Here is a 22436-nt window from a genome sequence, read left to right on the forward strand (position 1 = left end):
AAGTTATTGTAATTAAAAGTCTCCGATCGAACAGTGAATTCGAAAATTCTCATTCGACGACCTCAATCGCAATGCCCTCTGTACGGTCTCGTACAATAAAATATTTACATTCGGATGTTCTTCTTCTAGGCTGTCAGTACCAATCGACTTGTAACCGAACCCTTAACCATCGAGGCGCAAATGTAGTTCTCGCTAAAGGACAGGATATGAAGTAAGTAACCCACTGGAACATAGCGCAATATGAGAGAACGGTTCCTCGAAAATTGCTGCCGACAGTCTACGAACGCCAACAAGAGAGACGTGGCTCGTTTGGACGGCATTGAGTACGGGGCAAAATATAGGGATATCGTCATTACTTAATCAAAATCTAAGAAATTTACAACAGTCTTATACAAAAAAAAATTCACTCGTGTGATGAAGCCCTACACGCCACGTTACAAATTTATTCCGTTAACTGACTCGTGAGGAGGACAAACAAATCCACAATTACAAGGACGAGATTTTTCAAGATGATGAAAAGCTGCCATCGTGCAGTGTCTAAGTGATTCGCCCAAATGCACTTCGCTAGTGCAGCACCGCGACGTCCATTTTTATAGTCCGGCAAAGAATTTTATTCAAAAATCTTCAAAATGTTCGCACCTCATCGAGAGAGGTAAAGAAGTCACATCCTCAGAAGACTGGATCAAAATACATTCCATTGTACATCACCAGCTATGCTAGCCAATATTTCCCAAAATTATACATTACGCGTGGTTTACTGCCAAACCGTGCAAAGCAAAGGAATATTTTACGAATGTAAACCAAGTCTGTCTTTCTAGAGGAACTTCAATTTCAACCTCGGAACTGTAAAAATGCGCTGTTCCTAACGCATGCAACATGCCGAGAAAATTTCTGCTTTCCTTGTTTTTACGATGCATATCACTCCAGCAAGTATGAGTTTTCAACTGTGAAATACACGCTCGTCACATTATTCTGGCTACGGCCTATGTTCGACGTCAATGTGTAGTAACCACTCTCGGACGGCAAGCTGCAGTATTACGAGGTCGAGTCAAATGAAAACCTTAAAATTGCAATAACAAATAGAAATCTCGCGCCGTTATCCTGTAAGATCGTAAGCGTGCTACAAACAGCGTGCAGAATGGCCTGTAGGTGGCAGCATAGTGCAGTTGCACACATACCGTCGCAGTATCAGTATAAAGATGGTTGCCCCACTTGCGACTTGCACCAGGGGAGAACAGCGTTCTGTTATTCGGTTTTTGCGTAGTGAAGGTGTGAAACCTATTGAAATTCATCGGCGAATGAAGTTTCAGTACGGTGAAGCTTGTTTGTCACAGCAGCAAGTCTACGAATGGAGTAAGAACTTCACAAATGATGTGACTTCAGTGGAAGATTCTCCTCGTCCAGGTCAGGCACAACGAGTTGTGGCTCCACAGGACATTGCAGCAGTTGAAGCCGTAGTGAAGGAAAACCGCCGAGTGACACCGAATGACATTGCAGCATGTTTACTGATTAGTCATGGGTCAGCACACCATATTGTGAACGATGTGCACTAGTTTCACGAAGTGTCTGCGAGATGGGTGCCACAGCAGCTGACTCCTGTTGATGCGTGTGAAGAGCATCTTCGGCGCTTCCAACGATAAGGTGATGGCTTCCTTGCAAGAACCGTTACTGGAGACGAAACCTGGTTTCACTTCCATCAACCGGAAACGAAGAGAGCGATCAAGGAATGGCGCCATTCCTCATCACCAAAACCAAAGAAGTTTCGAACAGAACCATCAGCAGGGAAAGTTATGCTGACTATCTTTTGGGCGAAAATGGCGTCATTTTGGAGCATTACATTCCTAGAGGGACCACTGTCACCAGTGAATCATACACAGATTTCCTAAAAAATCACCTGCGGCTTGCAATCAAACCAAAGCGACATGGATTGCTGTCAGCAGGTGTCCTTTTGCTACATGACAATGCAAGGCCCCACACTGCCCGTACAACAGTTGCAACAATCACAGACCTGCATTTTGAGTGTCTTCCTCATCCACCATACTCACCAGACCTTGCCCCAAGTGATTTCCATATATTTGGAGTGGTTGCGCGGACTACAAAAAGAATTTTTTTCTGAAGGAATTTATGCGCTTTGTAAGCGCTGGAGGACTTGCATTGAGCGTGGGGGAGATTATGGTGAAAAGAGATACAGCTTTGTACCACTTCTGCGCAATAAACAATATTTTAAAAAATATTTAAGGTTTTCATTTGACACCCTCTCTAGTGCGCCGCCTCACTGGCATAATTCAGTACGCGACTGGTTAAACGACGTTGTATCCGACCGGTGGATTGGGCGCAAGGGGCCGGTTGACACAGCATATTATGCATGACCTCCACGTTCACACACGATGTGACGCGATCATGTGTATGTGCCTCCGATACCAGTTGAAGTATCAGACTTTAGAAACGTATTATTGCAACAGTTACTCCTGACACACTGATCAAGGTTTTGTAACAACTCGCCTATCGACTCTATGTGTGATTGGTGTCCAAAATGTTCAAATGTGTGTGAATCCCTAAGGTACCAAACCGCTTAGGTCATCAGTCCCTAAACTTACACACAACTTACGCTAAGAACAACACACACACGCGTATGCCCGAGGGAGGACTCGAATCTCGGGCGGGAGGTGATCGGTGTTCACATTGAATAACTTCAAGAAAACCTGTTTGTGTTTCTTTTTCATTTGGTGTATTATTTTAATGGTACAGTGAATGTAATATGTGCTAAAAAGCCTTAAAACCCGTATATTCATTTTGAAACACCCTGTATACTGGACATGGCAAAAATGGTGCTATACAAAACCGGCGCTGTGCCAACTGAGAAGCACCACGAGCCATAGATGACAGGGTTCAACGACGGCTGCGGAGACGTGTGCGGAGGGTAGACTTGCAACTGTTGAGCAACTGGCCGCCCAGGAAAACCAAGAGGCTACCGCCGATGTCTCGTCAACGAGCGTTCAGCGAACGGTGCTGAGTGCTGTTCATTGGCGACGTAGGCTGGAACTTGCACGCCAGTTCAACTAGCAGCGACAGGTGGTCTGTTCAGATGAATCACGTCTAATGCTCCATCGCACGGATGGCAAATATCCTGCAACAATCGTGGGAGGAGTCTAGACCGGAGGAGTCAGCGTTATGGTGAGGGAAATGTTTTCGTGGCATTCCCTGCGTGATATCATTCCGGAAGGCACAATGGACCAGCACATGTATGCGTCTATCCTTGGGGACTAAGTCTACTTCTACATGCAGTTTGTATCTCCCCTCAGCACGATGGCATCTACCAGCACGACAGTGCAGCGTGTCACACAGCTCGCACTGTACGTGCATGGTTCGAAGAGCGCAAGAAAGAGTATACTGTACTCCCTAGGCCACTAAACTCCCCTGATTTAAATCCTATCAGGACTCTGTGGGACTGCCTCCATCGGGCTGTGGGCGTCATGGATCGTCGACCGACAATTCCAGCGCAGCTGGCCACGCACTGCAGTCTGCACCTTTCAGAGCCTCACTGGGTCACTTCCTCCGCATGTCGCAGCGGTCTGCGCTGTAGAAGGTGATTACTCAGGCCTCTGACAGGTAGTCACATTAATGTAACTGGAAAGTGTAATAGAAGTTACGTGCACGCCTCACAATCGCTCTATGTAAAATTATTTGCAATCCCAAATTTTCCTTTGCCTTTCCTTTCAGGGTATTATGAAAAAACTAAGAACTACAATATACTGTGAAATATTTCGGTTTATTTGAAGTTTATGTAACGTGAAAATTGAAACGAAACGGAAAAAGTTCTCACTTGGAGTCTACCCTACGAATCTCTTATTAGCGTTCTGCACTCTTTCCCCCTGCGTCAAACACTGCCTGGTAAGTACACTAACATTTATGGCTGATCCTTCGCCCCACCCGTGCCAAATATGGCATTTTCTCAGACGCTTGGCCGTCTGGAGCTCCCGTCGCTTTTATTACTGGCCAAGCCCGGCGTGTAGCACAAATTTGAATGCAATCGTTTGTGACGAGTAGGTGCGGCTCCCTTTTAACATTCCGTCTGCTAACACTTTCTTCCCAGTTTCCAAACTCCCAAAACGCGATCCTGCGAATGTTGCTGGACTACAAAAAAAAAAAAAAAAAAAACAGTGGAAGAATATGACAAATAATGAAACAACCACAGCCTGCGTGTAGTTTATCAAATCACATGCTGTGTAGCGGAGCGTTCGCTCCTTTGAAGTGAAGGAGTTATCTGTCGAGCTCGGAAGGTACGAGTAATGTACTGCCAGATCGGTGATCTGGAGTTGACAGTCAGGGCATGTGCACAGTTTACCCAGCAAGAGCATTGTCCGCGGAAGTCAATATTCATTTTGTGAATGAATAAATGGTTCAGGTAGGCCGTATTATTTTTTTATTATCTATGCGATTGGCCAGTTTTGACGTCTGGTCAAATGGCTATGAGCACTATGGAACTTAATTGAGGTCATCAGTCCCCTAGAACTTAGAACTACTTAAACCTAACTAACTTAAGCAGATCACACACATATCCATGCCCGAGGCAGGATTCGAACCTGCGAGCGTGGCGGTCGCGCCGTTCCAGACTGAAGCGCCTAGAACCGCTCGGCCACTGTGGCCGGCCCTCTGGTCATTTTCAAGCACGTATCTTAAGCGTCCAGCTACTTTTTACATTATAATACATCGCTGGTACATGTCGACAGGATGCACAGAAGTAAGATGTATTCCAGTCGATATGTACCAGTTATATATTGTCAAGTAAAAAGCTGGAAGCTTGAAAATTACCGAAGGTCGAAATTGTTCAATCGCACAGATAATAAAAAAGCAATATAGCCTACCTGGACCACGTTTTCATACACAAAACACGTTGAGGTTGTGGACCCAACTACAAAAATAAAAAAAAATTGAATATTCATTGTTAGAGTCCTAGTCGGACACTAACTTTTAATCTCACTGCAAGTTTCCTGGCAGAGTGCAAACTAGCGGGGATTGAAAGGTCTGTGACCTCAACCGAGCGCTTCAATTTTGTTGGTGTTAGACTGCTAGCCCGCTCGAGTGGTCCTGTCACAAATATACCTGTGACTGTCGTCAGCTCCCAGTCTGTTGGCGCTTTCGCTGCGCAATGCATTGTGCCCGCTCATTCCCAATGGGGTACTTTTCCGGTCGCGGAAATATTGCTCATTTCAAGAAAAAGACTTTTCAAGTCATTTCTGAGACAGAAAGAGAGGGGAAGAGACAGAGAGAGAGAGAGAGAGAGAGAGAGAGAGAGAGAGAGAGAGAGAGAGGGGGGGGGGGGCGAGAATATTTAGAGCAATTTTCCATCACTGCGGAGAACGGGACGCTGTGGCGGCTGCATGCCAACAGTACTTTGGAGCTTAAACGTCACATACTAACTAAATTAAGTGACACTGGTGTAGTTAACTGTAAAGTTTTGCGTGGACTGTAGCAAAGATCTTGGAAGAAATTCTGACAGCTGCACGCGTGCAAGCACACGCACAAGCTGTGAATCATACGCTGATGTTCCAATTTCTTAAGAAAAGTATCATTTACAATCCAATAGCTTGCGGTTCCTGGAGGATACAAAAAGTTCTTAAAGCCACAAGGAACTGGCTCTACCATGCCGCTACCTTCGTTAGCGATAAGAGGTACAGATTACTGGCGGAGCAACTACATAACGTGCTTGATCGAAAAACGTGAACACAGTACCCATTAACACAGGCTGAAAATGTTTCTCTGTTCTGCATACATATGATCGCCATTTAAGTATCCTTATACTGTTACTCAATTCGCGTGATACTAGCAGCTTGCCGATGAAATGGTAATTCTGACAGAGACAGCAAAGGACCTGGAAGAGCAGTTAAACAGAATGGACAGTGCTTGAAAGGAGGATATAAGGTGAACAACAAATGCAAAATCAGGGTAATGGAATGTAGTCAAATAAAATCAGGTGCTGCTGAGGGTTAGATTAGGAAATGAGTCACAGTAGTAGATGAGTTTTGCTAATTGGGGAGCAAAATAGCTGATGATGGTCGAAGTAGAGAGGACATAAAATGTAGACTGGCTATGGCAAGGAAAGTGCTTCTGATGAAGAGAAATTTGTTAACATCGAGTATACATGTAAGGGTCAGGAAGTCTTTCCTGAAAGTATTTGTATGGAATGTAGCCATGTATGGAAGTGAAACATGGACGCTGAACAGTTTAGACAAAAAGAGGATAGAAGCTTTCGAAATGTGATGCTACAGAAGAGTGCTGAAGATTAGACGGATAGATCACGTAACTAATTAGGAGGTACGGAACAGAACTGGGTAGACAAGAAATTTATGGCATAACTTGACTAGGAGGAGGGATCGGTTGGTAAGACAGGTTCTTAGGCATAAAGCGATCACCAATTTAGTATTGGACGGAAGCGTAGAGGATAAAAACTGTAGAGAGAGAGACCAAGACATGAATATACCAAGCAGATTCACAAGGATGTAGATTTCCGTAGTTACTTGGAGGCGAAGAGGCTTGCATGGGATAGAGTAGCATGGAGAGCTACATCAAACCAGTTTCTGGTTCAAATGGCTCTGAGCACTATGGGACTTAACTGCTGAGGTCATCAGTCCCCTAGAACTTAGAACTACTTAAACCTAACTAACCTAAATACATCACATACATCCATGCCCGAAGCAGGATTCGAAACTGCGACCAGTCTCTGGACTGAAGACAATGATAACAACAACAAGAACAACAACAACAACAACAACAGCCCGCTGACTAACCACATTCTTATGTTAAGTAAGAGCTGCAAACCTCAGTCTCCCAGCACTCGCTGCTATTGGCAGAGCTGCGGCGCGTACACACCTACCTTGGTGGGACAGCGGGCGGCGTTGTGGAAGCTTGCCTCCAGCTATCCTCGCCCCATCCAGAGAACCGCCACCGCCGCTCCTGTTGACACAACAAACGTAGTTCCAATCTGAGAGCGAAAGTACACTCAAGAAATGCGAGCAGCTGATTCTTCCGCACTGTCTAGCACTCACTCATACTTTGGGTAAATAACACTAAATACGCATAAATCTTAATCTACGTAAATATCTAAACCCGTCAGAAAGGATTTCTGCGTGGCACAGATGATTAAATGCAGTATGGCATTTGTATATGGCTAGGGAGATGGCATTGATGAACACCACGTTCACACAGGTACAAAAAATTTACAGTTTTTAGTAACAGGCCTTATAAATCGTCTGTGCAAAGTCCCTGTGAAGCCAAACGCAGTTGCCTCAGCCTTCGGAGAAGACAAACTACTGGGTATCATCTGCGTCACGAGACTACCAGCTTCCAAAGTGAAAATCGCTAGCAGAAGTCGCTGCAGTGAGGTTCGAGACGGAAGCAGCCTGCACAATTGCTGATCACAGAACATGCTTCAGCGAACTCTCCGCTTTTAGTCGCGAAAGAATCAAGAAGACTCAAAAGCTGGGCGTAAAATGAGATTTTGTTTGAATACCCATACTTAATTTTCAAGAGCTATTTCTGACTATGACTTGAAACACTGTATGGCTCGAACAGCCGTTTATTACTGTACTGTCTGAGACACTGCCTTGACGATGAACAGCCGTATTCTACGCAGCACGAACTCGCAATTTCGATTATGGTTCCGTATCAGCTGTAGAGTATTTCAGAGCAAATAAAAATTTGTGCCGAACAGGGACTCGACCCCAGATTTCCCGCTTGGCGCATCATCAAACTCGCCGCTTTTAGTCGCTCGCGACAAGCGGGAAACCCGGTTTCGAGTCCCGGTCAGGCTAACTCGCTAACTGCGAGTTCATTCTCAGGCGTTTATTTGTTTACTCTTCTATCGAAGTAGTTGGTAAGCTTCTCTCTCTCTCTCTCTCTCTCTCTCTCTCTCTCTCTCTCGCCTGGTTACATATGTGGGGCCAAGTTTCCTCTGCTCTAAATAAAGGGGGGTGTGGGGTTGTTGAGCGAACGATCTTCACAGGTAGTGTCAGGAACAGTTCCCAGCTACTACACCATTACCTTTTCTCCGCCGCGATATTTGAGTGCTGCTTTGACATTTGGCGCCCTTTAGAATTACGAGGCGTGTTTTTTAAGTAAGCACCGTTTCGAAATTTAAAAAAAAGTGCTAAGATATCTCAATAATTTTATTTTTAAATGAAAGCCTGTACCTTAATCTACTTTTCTACATAATTTCCGTCAATACTGAGGCACTTGTCACAACGTTGTACCAGTTTTTGAATACCCTCCTCATAGAAGTCTGCCGCCTGACTTGTTAACCACTGCATCACCACTGTTTTGACTTCGTCATCGTCTTGAAGACGCTGACCGCCCAGGTGTATCTTCAAGTGCAGGAACAGATGGTAGTGACTAGGTGCAAGATCGGGGCTGTACGGAGGATGATCTAGAGTTTCCGATCGAAAAGATGTGATGAGATCTTTGGTCTGATTCGCCACATGCGGACGGGCATTGTCTTGTAGTAAAACCGTTGCTCAACTTCCATGGACTGTTTTTTTGATTCTGGTGTGACGTAGGCCACCCATGTTTCATCGCCCGTGACAATTTGGCTTAAGAAATCATCACCGTCGTTGTGGTACCGCTCAAGGAAAGTCAATGCATTGTCTAAACGTTTGATTTTGTGCACATCCGTCAACATTTTCGGTACCCAAGGTGCGCACAATTATCGGTTATTCATTTTGCCAGGTCACAATGCCATACAAAACACTACGAGAAACATTAGGAAAGTCATCCTGCAAGGAGGAAATCGTAAAGGGTATATTTTCTCTCACCTTATTGTCTACTTCCTGCACCAAACTTTCATTAACGACCGAAGGACGCCCACTCCGTTGTTCATCGTGCACATTTGGGAGGCCATCTTTAAATACTCTCACCCACATTCTTACCATTCCATCACTCATAATGTTTTCTCCGTAAACTGCGCAGATCTCACGATGAATATCGATCGCTTTTAGGCTTTTAGCACTAATAAATCTTATAACAGGCCGTACTTCACAGTCGGCGGGACTCACGATTATCGGAGGCATCTTAAGCACTCAGTACATAACGTAAACAAGGAAGAATCAGATTGTAAGTCATCAGTGCGTAGATTGAGGTACAAGCTTTCATGTAAAAATAAAATTGAGATATCTTAGCACGTCTTTTTTAATTTCAAAACGGTACTTACTGAAAAAACAGGCCTCGTAGTAAGACGGAGAATGGCAAAAGTGTTAGAGCGACAAGACAGTAGTTAACGATTATGAAGTACGTCAGTGAGAAACATGAAAACTTTTTTCCCTATTAGATCGATTCAACGGATTGCTCTAATCAAAAGGGTCTGAATATACGACCATCTGCTTACTTGGCTGAATCTTCATAATCACTTATCGACGTCGCAGTTTCAATTTTTGATCGATGATATACGTAATCTAGTGGTGGCATTTCTGTGCCACTAATCGCCTATGTTTCGCTAACCATGTTTTATGTCGTTCTGAATTCACTGCCGATACCTGGCCGCCTAGGCAAGCAGTATTTTCCTCGTCCACAAGCGCATCTAACTTCGGGACAAAGAGGTCGCTGAGAGCAGGAGCTAACAAACACGCCTGTTGTTGGCCTCGTAAAATGTGATGCCGACACGAGACACTGTTGCAGACGTTGTGACGCAAGAAGACTATTTTCGTGACGAGGCTCCCAGCCGCTTTCCTGCTGCAAAGCACGCCTTTTGCGACTGACTTGACTCTTACTGCACCTTTTAAATTCGACAGTAAAATTAATTTACAGCTGTTCAGATCTTAACGAATTATGTCCTGCACGTACTGACAGATGTAAACAATGGGGGTAATTCTTACTGCATCAAGGGTAACTTGGGAACTATAACAACAGACACCGTCTTGATCACAATGTTTATTTGCCGACAACCGGATTCACTCTGCGTTGCAAATCATCATAAATAAAAGTTTTGATCCATAAGGCGTTTGTTTGTTTGTTTATTTGTTATAGCAAAATAAAAAAAAAGATTACGGTTTCTAAAATATGGTGTCAGTTATTTATTATAACGGAGTCTGCAAGAACAAGTCTGCACGGTTGTTTAGCGATTTGCTGCACGTATGTGTTTAGGCTTCCTCTACCGAAATCATTTCCATTAAATTGTTCTGCGTTGCCGACCGCTTCATCTTGTAGAACGAAATAACGTTCCAGCCTCTGCTACATTTAGTCCGCAAAACATTTACAATCGCTCGTTCAAAGAAACGAATGGAAAATTAACTTGTACAGGTCACACCAATATTCAAGAAAAGTAGTAGCTGTAATCCACTCAATTACAGACCCGTACCATTAACATCGATATGCAGCAGGGTTTTGGCACATACATTGTGTTCGAACATTATGAATTGCCTCGGAAAAAAATTCTATTGACAAACAGTCAACATGTATTGAGAAAACATAGTTCTTGTGAAACCCAACTAGCTCTTCACTCCCATGAAGTGTTGAATGCTATTGACAAGGGATTTCAAACTGATTCCGTATTTCTGGATTTTCGGAAGGCTTTTGACACTGTACCATACAATCCGCTTGTAGTGAAACAGCGTGTTTATGGAATATCGGCTCTATTATGTGAGTAGATTCATGGTTTCCTGTCAGAGGTCACAGTTAGTAGTACACGACAGAAAATCATGGAGTAAAACTGGAGTGATTTCTGGCGTTCCCCAAGGTAGTGTTACAGGCCCTCTGCTGTTCCATATCTATATAACCCATTTAGGAGACACTCTGAGCGGTCGTCATAGGTTGTCATTTATCGTCTAGTAACGTCACCAGAAGATCAAAACAAATTGCAAACCGATTGAGAAAAGATATCTCAATGGTGCGTAAACTGGAAATTGACCCTAAATAATGGAAAGTGTGAGGTCATCCGCATGAGAGCTGCAAGGGATCCGTTAAAATTCGGTTACACGATAAATCAGTAAAATCTGAAGGCCGTAAATTCAGCTAAATACCTAGAAATTACAATTACGAAGTATTTCAGTTGGAAAGAACACACAGAAAATGTTGTTGGGAAGGCAAACCAAAGTCTGCGTTTTATTAGTAGAACATAGGACACAGAACATAGAAGTAACGGATCTACTTGAGACTGCCTACGCTACGCTTGCCCGTTCTCTTCTGGAGTACTGCTGCGCGGTTTGGGATCCTTACCAGATAGGTTAACGAAGTACTTCGAGAAAGCTCAATGGGCAGTACGTTCTGTATTATCGCGAGATAGGGGAGAGAGTGTCATTGACATTAATCGGATTTGGGGTGGACATCACTAAAACAAAGGCGTTTTTCTCACTAAGTTTCAAACACTACTTCCTCCTCTGAATGTCAAAACATTTTGTTGACAGAGACCTACACAAAGAGAAACTATCATCATAATAAAACAAGGGAAATCAGAGCTCGCACGGAAAGACGGAAGTGTTGGTTTTTTCCACGCTCTGTTAGAGAATGGAATAACAGAGAATTATTGCGAAGGTGTTTCGATGAACCTTCTGCCAGGCACTTACGTATGATTTGCGGAGTATCCATGTAGATGTAGTTAAGCGCTGACACACACACACACACACACACACACACACACACACACACACACACACACACACGAGAGAGAGAGAGAGAGAGAGAGAGAGAGAGAGAGAGAGAGAGAGAGAGAGAGAGAGACCAAGCCTCGTATACGTCCTGTAAAAATTTATTTTTCGGTCTATAGACACGAAACAGGCATTCATTCAAAGTATATGTATATCCTTAATAGGTCTACATCGCAACAAGTCTCCTGGAGCCTATTTCATTCTTTCAGAATGATTGTACTTCGGAGAGTCAATCATGACATTACTATTCCACCTTGTATGCAAGATATATCAAATAGGTGAAATACCCTCATACTTCAAGAAGAATGTAATAATTCCAATTTCGAAGGAGACTGATGTTGACAGGTGTGGAACCTGAACTAACAGTTTAGTCAAGGTTGCAGAATAATGACACGAATTATTTACAGAAGAACTGAAAAACCTCGGGGAATATAATTTTGGGTTCCAGAAACACGTAATACAATACTGATATTACGATTTATCATAAAATATAGACAGAATAAAGGCAAACTTATGTTCATTGCATTTGTTAATTTTGTGAACACTTAAACGCATCTTTGAAATTCTGAAGATAACAGGGGTAAAATACAGGGAGCGAAATGTTTTCTGTCGGAAACCAGATTGCAGTTACAAGAGTCCAAGGGTATGAAAGGAAAGCGATAGGGGACAAGGGAATCAGACAGTGTTACATCCTAACCCAGCTGTTACTGAAACAGTTCATTGAGTGAGCAGCGAAGGAAACCAAGTAGAAATTTGGGAAGGCAGTTAAAGTTCAGAGAGAAGAAATAACCACTTTGTGACCAGTGATGGCATTTTATTTTTGTCATGAACGGCTAGGGACTTAAAAGAGCAGTAGATTTCCAAAAGGCTTTTGTTACCGTTCCTCACACGCGACTATTAATCAAATTACGTGCATATGGTATCGTCTTAGTTGATTTCCGGAAGGCGTTCGATACAGTTCCGCACTGTCGCCTGATAAACAAAGTAAGAGCCTACGGAATATCAGACCAGCTGTGTGGCTGGATTGAAGAGTTTTTAGCAAACAGAACACAGCATGTTGTTATCAATGGAGAGACGTCTATAGACGTTAAAGTAACCTCTGGCGTGCCACAGGGGAGTGTTATGGGACCATTGCTTTTCACAATATATATAAATGACCTAGTAGATAGTGTCGGAAGTTCCATGCGGCTTTTCGCGGATGATGCTGTAGTATACAGAGAAGTTTCAGCATTAGAAAATTGTAGCGAAATGCAGGAAGATCTGCAGCGGATAGGCACTTGGTGCAGGGAGTGGCAACTGACCCTTAACATAGACAAATGTAATGTATTGCGAATACATAGAAAGAAGGATCCTTTATTGTATGACTATATGATAGCGGAACAAACACTGGTAGCAGTTACTTCTGTAAAATATCTGGGAGTATGCGTGCGGAACGATTTGAAGTGGAATGATCATATACAATTAATTGTTGGTAAGGCGGGTACCAGGTTGAGATTCATTGGGAGAGTGCTTAGAAAATGTAGTCCATCAACAAAGGAGGTGGCTTACAAAACACTCGTTCGACCTATACTTGAGTATTGCTCATCAGTGTGGGATCCGTACCAGATCGGTCTGACGGAGGAGATAGAGAAGATCCAAAGAAGAGCGGCGCGTTTCGTCACAGGGTTATTTGGTAACCGTGATAGCGTTACGGAGATGTTTAATAAACTCAAGTGGCAGACTCTGCAAGAGAGGCGCTCTGCATCGCGGTGTAGATTGCTCGCCAGGTTTCGAGAGGGTGCGTTTCTGGATGAGGTATCGAATATATTGTTTCCCCCTACTTATACCTCCCGAGGAGATCACGAATGTAAAATTAGAGAGATTAGAGCGCGCACGGAGGCTTTCAGACAGTCGTTCTTCCCGCGAACCATACGCGACTGGAACAGGAAAGGGAGGTAATGACAGTGGCACGTAAAGTGCCCTCCGCCACACACCGTTGGGTGGCTTGCGGAGTATAAATGTAGATGTAGATGTAGATGTAGATGTAGATGTAGATGTATGACTGGATTCGTGATTTCCTCTCAGAGAGGTCACAGTTCGTAGTGATAGACGGTAAATCATCGAGTAGAACAGAAGTGATTTCTGGCGTTCCGCAAGGTAGTGTCATAGGCCATCTGCTGTTCCTGATTTATATAAATGATAGTCTGAGCAGCCCCCTTAGATAATTTTCAGATGGCGCTGCAATTTACCTTCTAGTAAAATCATCAGACGATCATTCCAATTACAAAATGATCTAGAGAGAATTTCTGTATGGTGCGAAAAGTGGCAATTGGCACTAAACAAAGGAAAGTGTGAGGTCATCCACATGAGTACTAAAAGAAATCCGATAAATTTTGGGTATACGATAAATCGCACAAATCTAAGGGCTCTCAAAAGACCACAGAGATAATATTGTTGGGAATGCGAAACAAAGATTGCGCTTTGTTGGCGGAACAGTTAGAAGATGCGACAAATCCACTAAAGAAAGAGCCTACACTACACTTGTCCGTCCTCTGCTGGAATATTGCTGAGCGGTGTGTGATCCTTACCAGGTAGGAGTAACGGAGGACATGGAAAAAGTGCAAAGAAGGGCAGCTCATTTCGTGTTAGCGCGCAATAGGGATGAGAGTGTCACTGATATGATACTCGAGTTGGGGTGGCAGTCACTGAAACAAAGGTGGTGGTCTTTGCGGCGAGATCTATTTACTACATTTGAATCACCAACTTCCTCTTCCGAATGCGAAAATATTTTGTTGACACCCACCTACGTAGGGAGAAATGTCCATCATAATAAAATAAATGAAATAAGAGCTCGGTCGGAAAAATTTAGGTGTTCCTTTTTTCCATGCGCCATTCGAGAGTGGAATGGTAGAGAAGTAGTATGAAAATGGTTATGTAACCATGTAGATGTAGAACAGAATGGATGATATCCCGGAAAGAGGTTACAGGATCAATATCAATAAAATTAAAAAAAGGCTATTGGAATATTGACGAATGGAATAAGATGATGCTGGCAGAATCAGAGTAGAAGATAAGAAACTACACGCAGTCGATGATTTTTCATACTTGGACACCAAAATAACTGACGAAGGGAGAAATAGGGAAAATATATTAAACGCAGACTGGCTATAGCAAGAAAGTTTTTCTGGAAAAGAGAAATATCTCAACATTAGATATGAGTTTCACTGTTAGAACATCTTTTCTGATGTTATCTGTTGTGCAAAACGCAAGGATGACACTCTCAAATAACATAGGTCTATGAAACATGGGCCTTACATAGAAATAACTGCCACAGTATAATGCAGAAGGCAACAAAGAAATATTTACTGAGGCGAACAGAATGACCATTTTATTCAGAGATAATAATTACACTGAAGTCGCCGTGGTTCACGATGATTTCCTGACATTGCAAAAGGCAGGAAATGCTCTGCAAAGTGCTCTCATGATGAACACCAGCTTCGTAATGAGTTCTAGGGCGTTCCATTCCTCCACCAGCGGGGTTGACAATTGCAGTATGGTTGTTCGTGTATATAGACGTGCTGCAATATAGTTCCCTAACGCGTCCCACACCTGCTCAATGATGCGATTTAAGTCTATGGACGAAGGGGGTGGGGTGTGGGATACGGGCGGACAGTCCATTCGTCGAACATCCTCTCGTTGGAAGAGCTGCCCCACCTGAGCAGTTCGATGCGGTTGTGCATTTTCATCCATAAAAATGAAGTCAGAGCCAAGCGCACCACTGAAAAGGCACCATCGCAAACGGTCCCGCCCATTTATAGGCGGTACAGAAAAAGAGAACGGCCAATCATCCCAACGGAGCTACCTATATCTACATTTATACTCCGCAAGCCACCCAATGGTGTGTGGCGGAGGGCACTTTACGTGCCACTGTCATTACCTCCTTTTCCTGTTCCAGTCGCGTATGGTTCGCGGGAAGAACGACTGCCGGAAAGCCTCCATGTGCGCTCGAACCTCTCTAATTTTACATTCGTGATCTCCTCGGGAGGTGTAAGTAGGAGGAAGCAATATATTCGATACCTCATCCAGAAACGCACACTCTCGAAACCTGGACAGCAAGCTACACCGCGATGCAGAGCGCCTCTCTTGCAGAGTCTGCCACTTGAGTTTGCTAAACATCTCCGTAACACTATCACGCTTACCAAATAGCCCTGTGACGAAACGCGCCGCTCTTCTTTGGATCTTCTCTATCTCCTCTGTCAACTCGACCTGGTACGGATCCCACACTGATGAGCAATACTCAAATATAGGTCGAACAAGTGTTTTGTAAGCCACCTCCCTTGTTGATGGACTACATTTTCTAAGGACTCTCCCAATGGATCTCAACCTGGCACCCGCCTTACCAACAATTAATTTTATATGATCATTCCACTACAAATCGTTCCGCACGCATTCTCCCAGATATTTTACAGACGTAACTGCTACCAGTGTTTGTTCCGTTTTCATATAATGATACAACAAAAGGATCCTTCTTTCTGTGTATTCGCAATACATTACATTTGTCTATGTTAAGGGTCAGTTGCCACTCCCTGCACCAAGTGCCTATCCGCTGCAGATCTTCCTGCATTTCGCTGCAATTTTCTAATGTTGCAACTTCTCTGTATACTACAGCATCATCCGCGAAAAGCCGCATGGAACTTCCGACACTATCTACTAGGTCACTCATATATATTGTGAAAAGCAATGGTCCCGTAACACTCCCCTGTGGCACGCCAGAGGTTACTTTAACGTCTGTAGACGTCTCTCCATTCAGAACAATATGCTGTGTTCTGATTGCTAAAAACTCTTCAATCCAGCCACACAGCTGGTCTGATATTCTGTAGGCTCTTACTTTGTTTATCAGGCGACAGTGCGGAACTGTATCGAACGCCTTCCAGAAGTCAAGGAAAATATCTTCTACCTGGGAGCCTTTAACTAATATTTTCTGGGTCTCATAAACAAATAAAGCGAGTTGGGTCTCACACGATCGCTGTATCCGGAATCCATGTTGATTCCTACAGAGTAGATTCTGGGTTTCCAGAAACGACATGATACGCGAGCAAAAAACATGTTCTAAAATTCTACAACAGATCGGTGTCAGAGATATAGGTCTATAGTTTTGCGCATCTGCTCGACGACCCTTCTTGAAGGCTGGGACTACCTGTGCTCTTTTCCAATCATTTGGAACCTTCCGTTCCTCTAGAGAGTTGCGGTACACGGCTGTTAGAAGGGGGGCCAAGTTCTTTCGCGTACTCTGTGTAGAATCGAATTGGTATCCCGTCAGGTCCAGTGGACTTTCCTCTGTTGAGTGATTCCAGGTGCTTTTCTATTCCTTGGACACTTGGAGCTACCATGCCACTGTTGAGTTTGCGCAGCTTGGAGTGTTGTTAAATGGGATTGCGACTGCACCCACCGGTCGACGTGGTTCCCCTCTTGCCTGCTGAAAGATGTAGCGATCATCTGTGGCTGTAATTGATCGTGATCCATCATCACCTCTCCTTCGGGCAGCGCTGTCTGTGGTTCGAAACGCTCACCACGCATATGAAACAATGCTGTGAGCAATACTAAAACCCCGGGGCGACACTCATCACAATGATGATTCTTCCCCGTGTGAAACCATCCAAATGTTGTGTACGATTCGTACTTTAATGAACACCAGCATAGTGCACAGTAAATGCTCGTTGACTGACACACACTTTTTCCCGTCTGTGGTTGCGTGGCCAGCCCCATTTCGCGCTATAATCAGGATGACCTCACGCCATGCGACGGCCAACTTCCTGTGCACGACTGAGAGCCCTTTGGCAACATGCTCACGCACTTTCATTCATTTCCACCGAGTAGTTAATATCTTATGTTACTTTATCTACAGTATGTCGTCCTTATATTTTGCCGAACAGTGTGTTTGCACGAGTGCAGCCTTGCACCAAAGCTCAACGTGGAAGATAAGCAGACAAGAAGTAAAAAGAAGGTTCTGAAATATAGTGCTATACGATAATGCTGAAAAATCGAATAACTAACGAGATACTGAATTCAACTGGAGGAAAAAGAAATTTGTGAAAACTTGACTGAAAGCAGGCATCGGCTGTTACAACTTATACGGAGGCATCAAGAAATCGTGGAGTGTGGAGGGTAAATCTTGTACAGAGCGACTAAGGTTTGAATGTAATACGCTGTTTAACCCTTTCGGTCATTTATTAACGTTTGGTATACACTTTCTAAAAGCTTTGTACGGGCTGGGCATGGCGTACTTTGTATGTAGTGGACATTCTATTCTATAAGTGTGCATGCCAGTGCCATCTACTGGCCGATGTTTGAATTTCCAAGGTATGCACGAAGTGTCTGCCGTGCAAAGGTAGTGGCTCAGTGTGAATACTTAGCCTTTAGAATTAAATACATTTCTTTCCAATTGTAAACGAAATTCTGATATGTTTTCCTCTTTAAAGAAATTTCCATAAATTCAAAACTAGTTACAATCTTAATTTAGAGGAATTACAGTTGCCACGACTAAGTTTGACAAAAACATTACGACAACACACGTTTTGCTTGTCTGCTGGTAGTAAGTGTTTGTTCTTATTGTTATGACAGTTTGTTATTACTTGAAATTATTTCAATAATGACCAGGAATTATACAGAAAAACTGAATGTTGAAGATATTTCAGAAATTCTGGGATAGTATTATATCTAATATTGAACAACTTGAAAAATGGCTGGCAGCAATGACGTACGCTTCCAGACAATGGATTCTCTCAAGGAAAAATATGTAGATAATCATGTCTGAGCCTGATTTTGATGCAGTTTCTAACCATCACATTTCGGAAGAACATATTTCTGACTCGAGTCTTGGAGACAATACTTCTGTTGCGCAAGTGTATTAGAGAATCGTGGATTATGGCACGAGAAAGGGCTGTAAAGAAGAGAGGGAGAGACCTTCAAATGAAGCTACCTCATTGTATGTGCCTGCGACGTATAGAAATGAACTGAAACTGATAGAGGATATCAGATATGAATTTGTGGATCATTTACCATGCTCCGATCAACAGAAATCGGCTACTAGTCGCGCAAACCCTTGGTGCTAAGCTAAAACGTACATGCGGTGTACCAAACGCGAACTCCATCTTTGTAATGCAAGAAGGCACTACTGTTCCCTGCAATTCCATACAAAACAAACTTTGTATGGAAATCCAGCGTCACCAGCATCGTATCACTTTTGTAAACCTTTTACTAATAAACTTTGCTATTTTACAAGTATATTATTTAAATGTTTCGTTCCTTTAAGAACAGACGACAATCTTTGAGATTAAAAGTACACAATAAAAATTCTGAAAACTATGAAAAAATTATACCTCTAAGTCAGAGCGTCCTCTGTAGTGGATGATACATAACTCGGATGTGAAAGTTCATTTTAGGTTTCTGATATATGTAGAAGTTTCTAAAAGTAAGTACTGTGTCAATGTAATATTAAGAAATTTTCAGCCCGGAAACAAAAAAGAACAACTTAAAGGGTTAAACAAATGTAGACTGCAGTAGTTATGTGGAGATGAAGAGGCCTGTGCAGGATAAGACTAGCTTGGAGAGGTACTTCGAATCAGTCTTCGGACTGCAAACAACCGCGAGGTCGATAACCACAACACGTCGAACGCAACACTTTAATACATTATCATTAAAAAGATCAGTCAGTATTTCTGTCCGCGATATGATACTGGAGGTTGTTGCTGACTTTTCGCTCATGGTTTATATGGAGCCTAAGTTTAGCGTCGGTTTCCCCCTGAACAGAGAAAGATAATTACTATTTAAGGCGTTTGGAAATATTTCGTTTGGTGAGAGCCTATTTTTTGGAACACATCTTTCCTTCTGATTCTCCAGCAGTTGCTGTTGCATGCTGATGTCTACCGTCTGAGAGTCTACGTAGTGATAAGCTGTTTAAATATGCAACCTTAGTTTTCAACTTTCAGTTATCCGCTTCAGTTCGGATTTTATGGTTGGTTGCCCCACTGTGAACATATAATAAATATAGATCGAACGGTGGTTGTTCTCTGGAGAAACTATACTTTCATAGCAAAAGTAATGTATCTCCACAGCCAGAATTGTTATATGGCCTCTACGTCGGAGCCACGATGTGATCTGGATGGGCATGAAGTATGTCAGATTTGCATGGTAGACACACGCGTATCTCATGTGATCCTTGAAATTTTCGTGACGTAAGGAGTATTCCATGAAGTTCCGCGACTGCAGCAGGATTATGTCGACTTCTTGCCACGATATTTCGGTTGACAACCATTCAGCAATCTTCAGGTGAGTGTTTTGCGCTGGAGGTTGCTAGTTTACATCTCTAACCTCATACCAAACATTGGCGCGGAGACGCATGCACAAAAGCGGTGTTTCACGCCCTCTTCCAATACTGCTCCATCTCTGCCGCGCAAGCGGATGCGTGTTGGTGATATTTTATTACATGCGCTCTCTCTCTCTCTCTCTCTCTCTCTCTCTCTCTCTCTCTCTCTCTCTGTGTGTCGGAATTAAAATCAGATGTCAAAATTAATACAATGAACTATCGCTAGATGTGTAGTTAGTTACAAAATGTTTTCTTTCTGAAGAGATTTAAAAAAAAAATCACAGGATCCCACGCTTTATCCAGTCGAAATCCGCCATGACGATCGGTTCGGCGAAGGGCGATCTGGGAGGGCAGTGGGCTGGAATCTACACTCGCCTTTCGCAGCCCAGTAAGTCAGCCAGAGCCGACCTCTGTATCCTCACACCATGTTCCATGGATCTCGACAGATCCTTCTGGGATGTAATAATTAAGGAATAAGTGCAGATACGTCTGGTGGAAAATCTTATCATCGTGATGGCGGCTTTCATCCGGACACGGCGTGGGATCCGACGATTTCTTTACTTTCTCCATAAAAAAGTCATTTTACGACTAATGGCACTTCTAGAGACAGTTAATATTATTAATTTTGACAACTGATTTTAATTAGGCGAGAGCGGACTCCGACAGATATCGCAATTTAGTATCACCATTACATACGCGCCTGCGCGCCGTAGATGGAGCAATATTTGAAGACACTGCGAAAATCGACAGAGGTCGCTCTTGTAGCAACTGCCATTGCGAATGCGTCTCCGCGCCAATTTTTGGTATAACGTTAGCGATGTGAAATAGAAATCCGCAGCACAAAACACTCATCTGAAGACGGCTGATTGGTTGTCAGCCGAAGTATGGTGGCAAGAAGTGCACATTATCCTGCTGCAATTCCGAAACGTCTTCGAATAAGTGTGTATCCGCCCCCTCATGTATTTATATTATTCCCATCATATTTTAAGATATCGGGGCTTATGACAGGCAATTTAAGTATGGTAATTGTGTAGGCTCTTCCTAGTGACACCATCACTGCTTGAAAATCTGACGTAATGGGCTACACACGCTGCAACAAACTGTCATGTATAAAGCCTGTTCCAGTCCGCCGGTCTCTTACACCCTTGCACACAGAACAGATATGGGTGTGTACATCAATGACATAGCGATGTTGAAGCAAGTTACATGGTTCAAAAGATATCACAAGCCAAAATATAGCCTCACTAAACGCCCATGCAAAGATGTTCCTAAGAATAATTATATGCCTGATCTGTACTCTTGTTTCGTTACCTGTAGTGTATGTATATACACGAACTATTTGATAATTTCACAGTAAAATGGAAAGGAATATCAGAGTACTGGTATCGGAAGTATCGCTGATCTTGGGAAAAATAATAATACACTACAGGTTTACAAAATTAAAACCTACGCATTATATTATTAGTATACAGCATAATATAGCTAATTAGTAAAAATTTCATGCTTTTTGTAGTCTACAACAAATATACCAATTTCAACAAAACATTGCAGTAATATCGAATATATACACACTGTTCTGGAAATGGTGTTCCAGTACTTAGACTGACGCAAACAAACCACAATTCCCCCCATGCTGCCTTTTATTTCGAGCAAGATTTGTGTTAAAGATATGCACAAACATACAGCAATCAATACCTTACGATAGTATCCGTGCCGCTGCTTTTGTTAAAGTATTACAGAGGTATCGATACAATATTAGGTATTGGTATTGATAACAAAGATCGTACCGAATTTGGTTCTAGAACAACCTTACAAGCAGCACAATTTATTGACACACACATAGCGAGTAGCACGCACCGCGCGAGTTGGCGCTTTACTCTTACTCAGGAATGGTAAGGGGATCTAATTCTTGTCCGGCCATAGAGATTTACGTTTTCCTTAGTTTCTTTAAATCGATGAAGGTGAATGCCGCGATGGTCCGTATCAGAACGATACGCCCAATTTTCTTCCCCATCTTTGTCTTGTCTTTGAGCTCCATCGCTAAGAGCATTGTTGTCTACAGGGCATTGAACTCTACTCTACCTTTCCTCCATGGACAGCAGGTAGCAGCCCGTTTCGACCTCATAATGGCGGGGACATGTCGTGGCAGGACCGCTGTAAAGTCATCCTCATGGATGATCATTCATTCAAACGCCGCTCACAACTAATGGACATCGGTCACAACCGGGTCGAAGACACGCACATCTCGCTCGCTCAGCATCCCAGATTCGTTCAGCAGGAATGAGGCCATTTGGTCTGGGGACTACAGAAACACCGTCATACTTATGACGTGTTCCACGAACCGTTCTGTTAATTCGGCACTAAAAAGGCGATCAATGATCTTTTCAGTTCTGACAATGGGATATTTACCCCACACTTCTGGTGATAACATAAGGCTGGAACTGATAATTAGTACGATAGCG

The 22436-nt window shown here is 43.2% G+C and overlaps 1 protein-coding gene across 3 annotated transcripts in view; it reads right to left on the bottom strand.

Annotated features, from left to right (window-relative positions):
• The window catches only part of LOC126480744 (serine/threonine-protein kinase tricornered), a 602474-nt gene that overhangs the window by 483052 nt on the left and 96986 nt on the right, over positions 1–22436 (bottom strand). For 2 of the 3 annotated variants that reach the window (XM_050104022.1, XM_050104023.1), the window contains one exon: positions 6875–6954. In XM_050104022.1, coding sequence (XP_049959979.1) covers positions 6875–6954 — 80 coding nt within the window. Of the gene's footprint in view, positions 1–6870; positions 6955–22436 lie in introns of those variants that run through there. The other variant, XM_050104024.1, reaches the window with a different exon arrangement.

Source organism: Schistocerca serialis, chromosome 5 (genome assembly GCF_023864345.2).
Source record: "Schistocerca serialis cubense isolate TAMUIC-IGC-003099 chromosome 5, iqSchSeri2.2, whole genome shotgun sequence".
NCBI lineage: Eukaryota > Metazoa > Arthropoda > Insecta > Orthoptera > Acrididae > Schistocerca > Schistocerca serialis.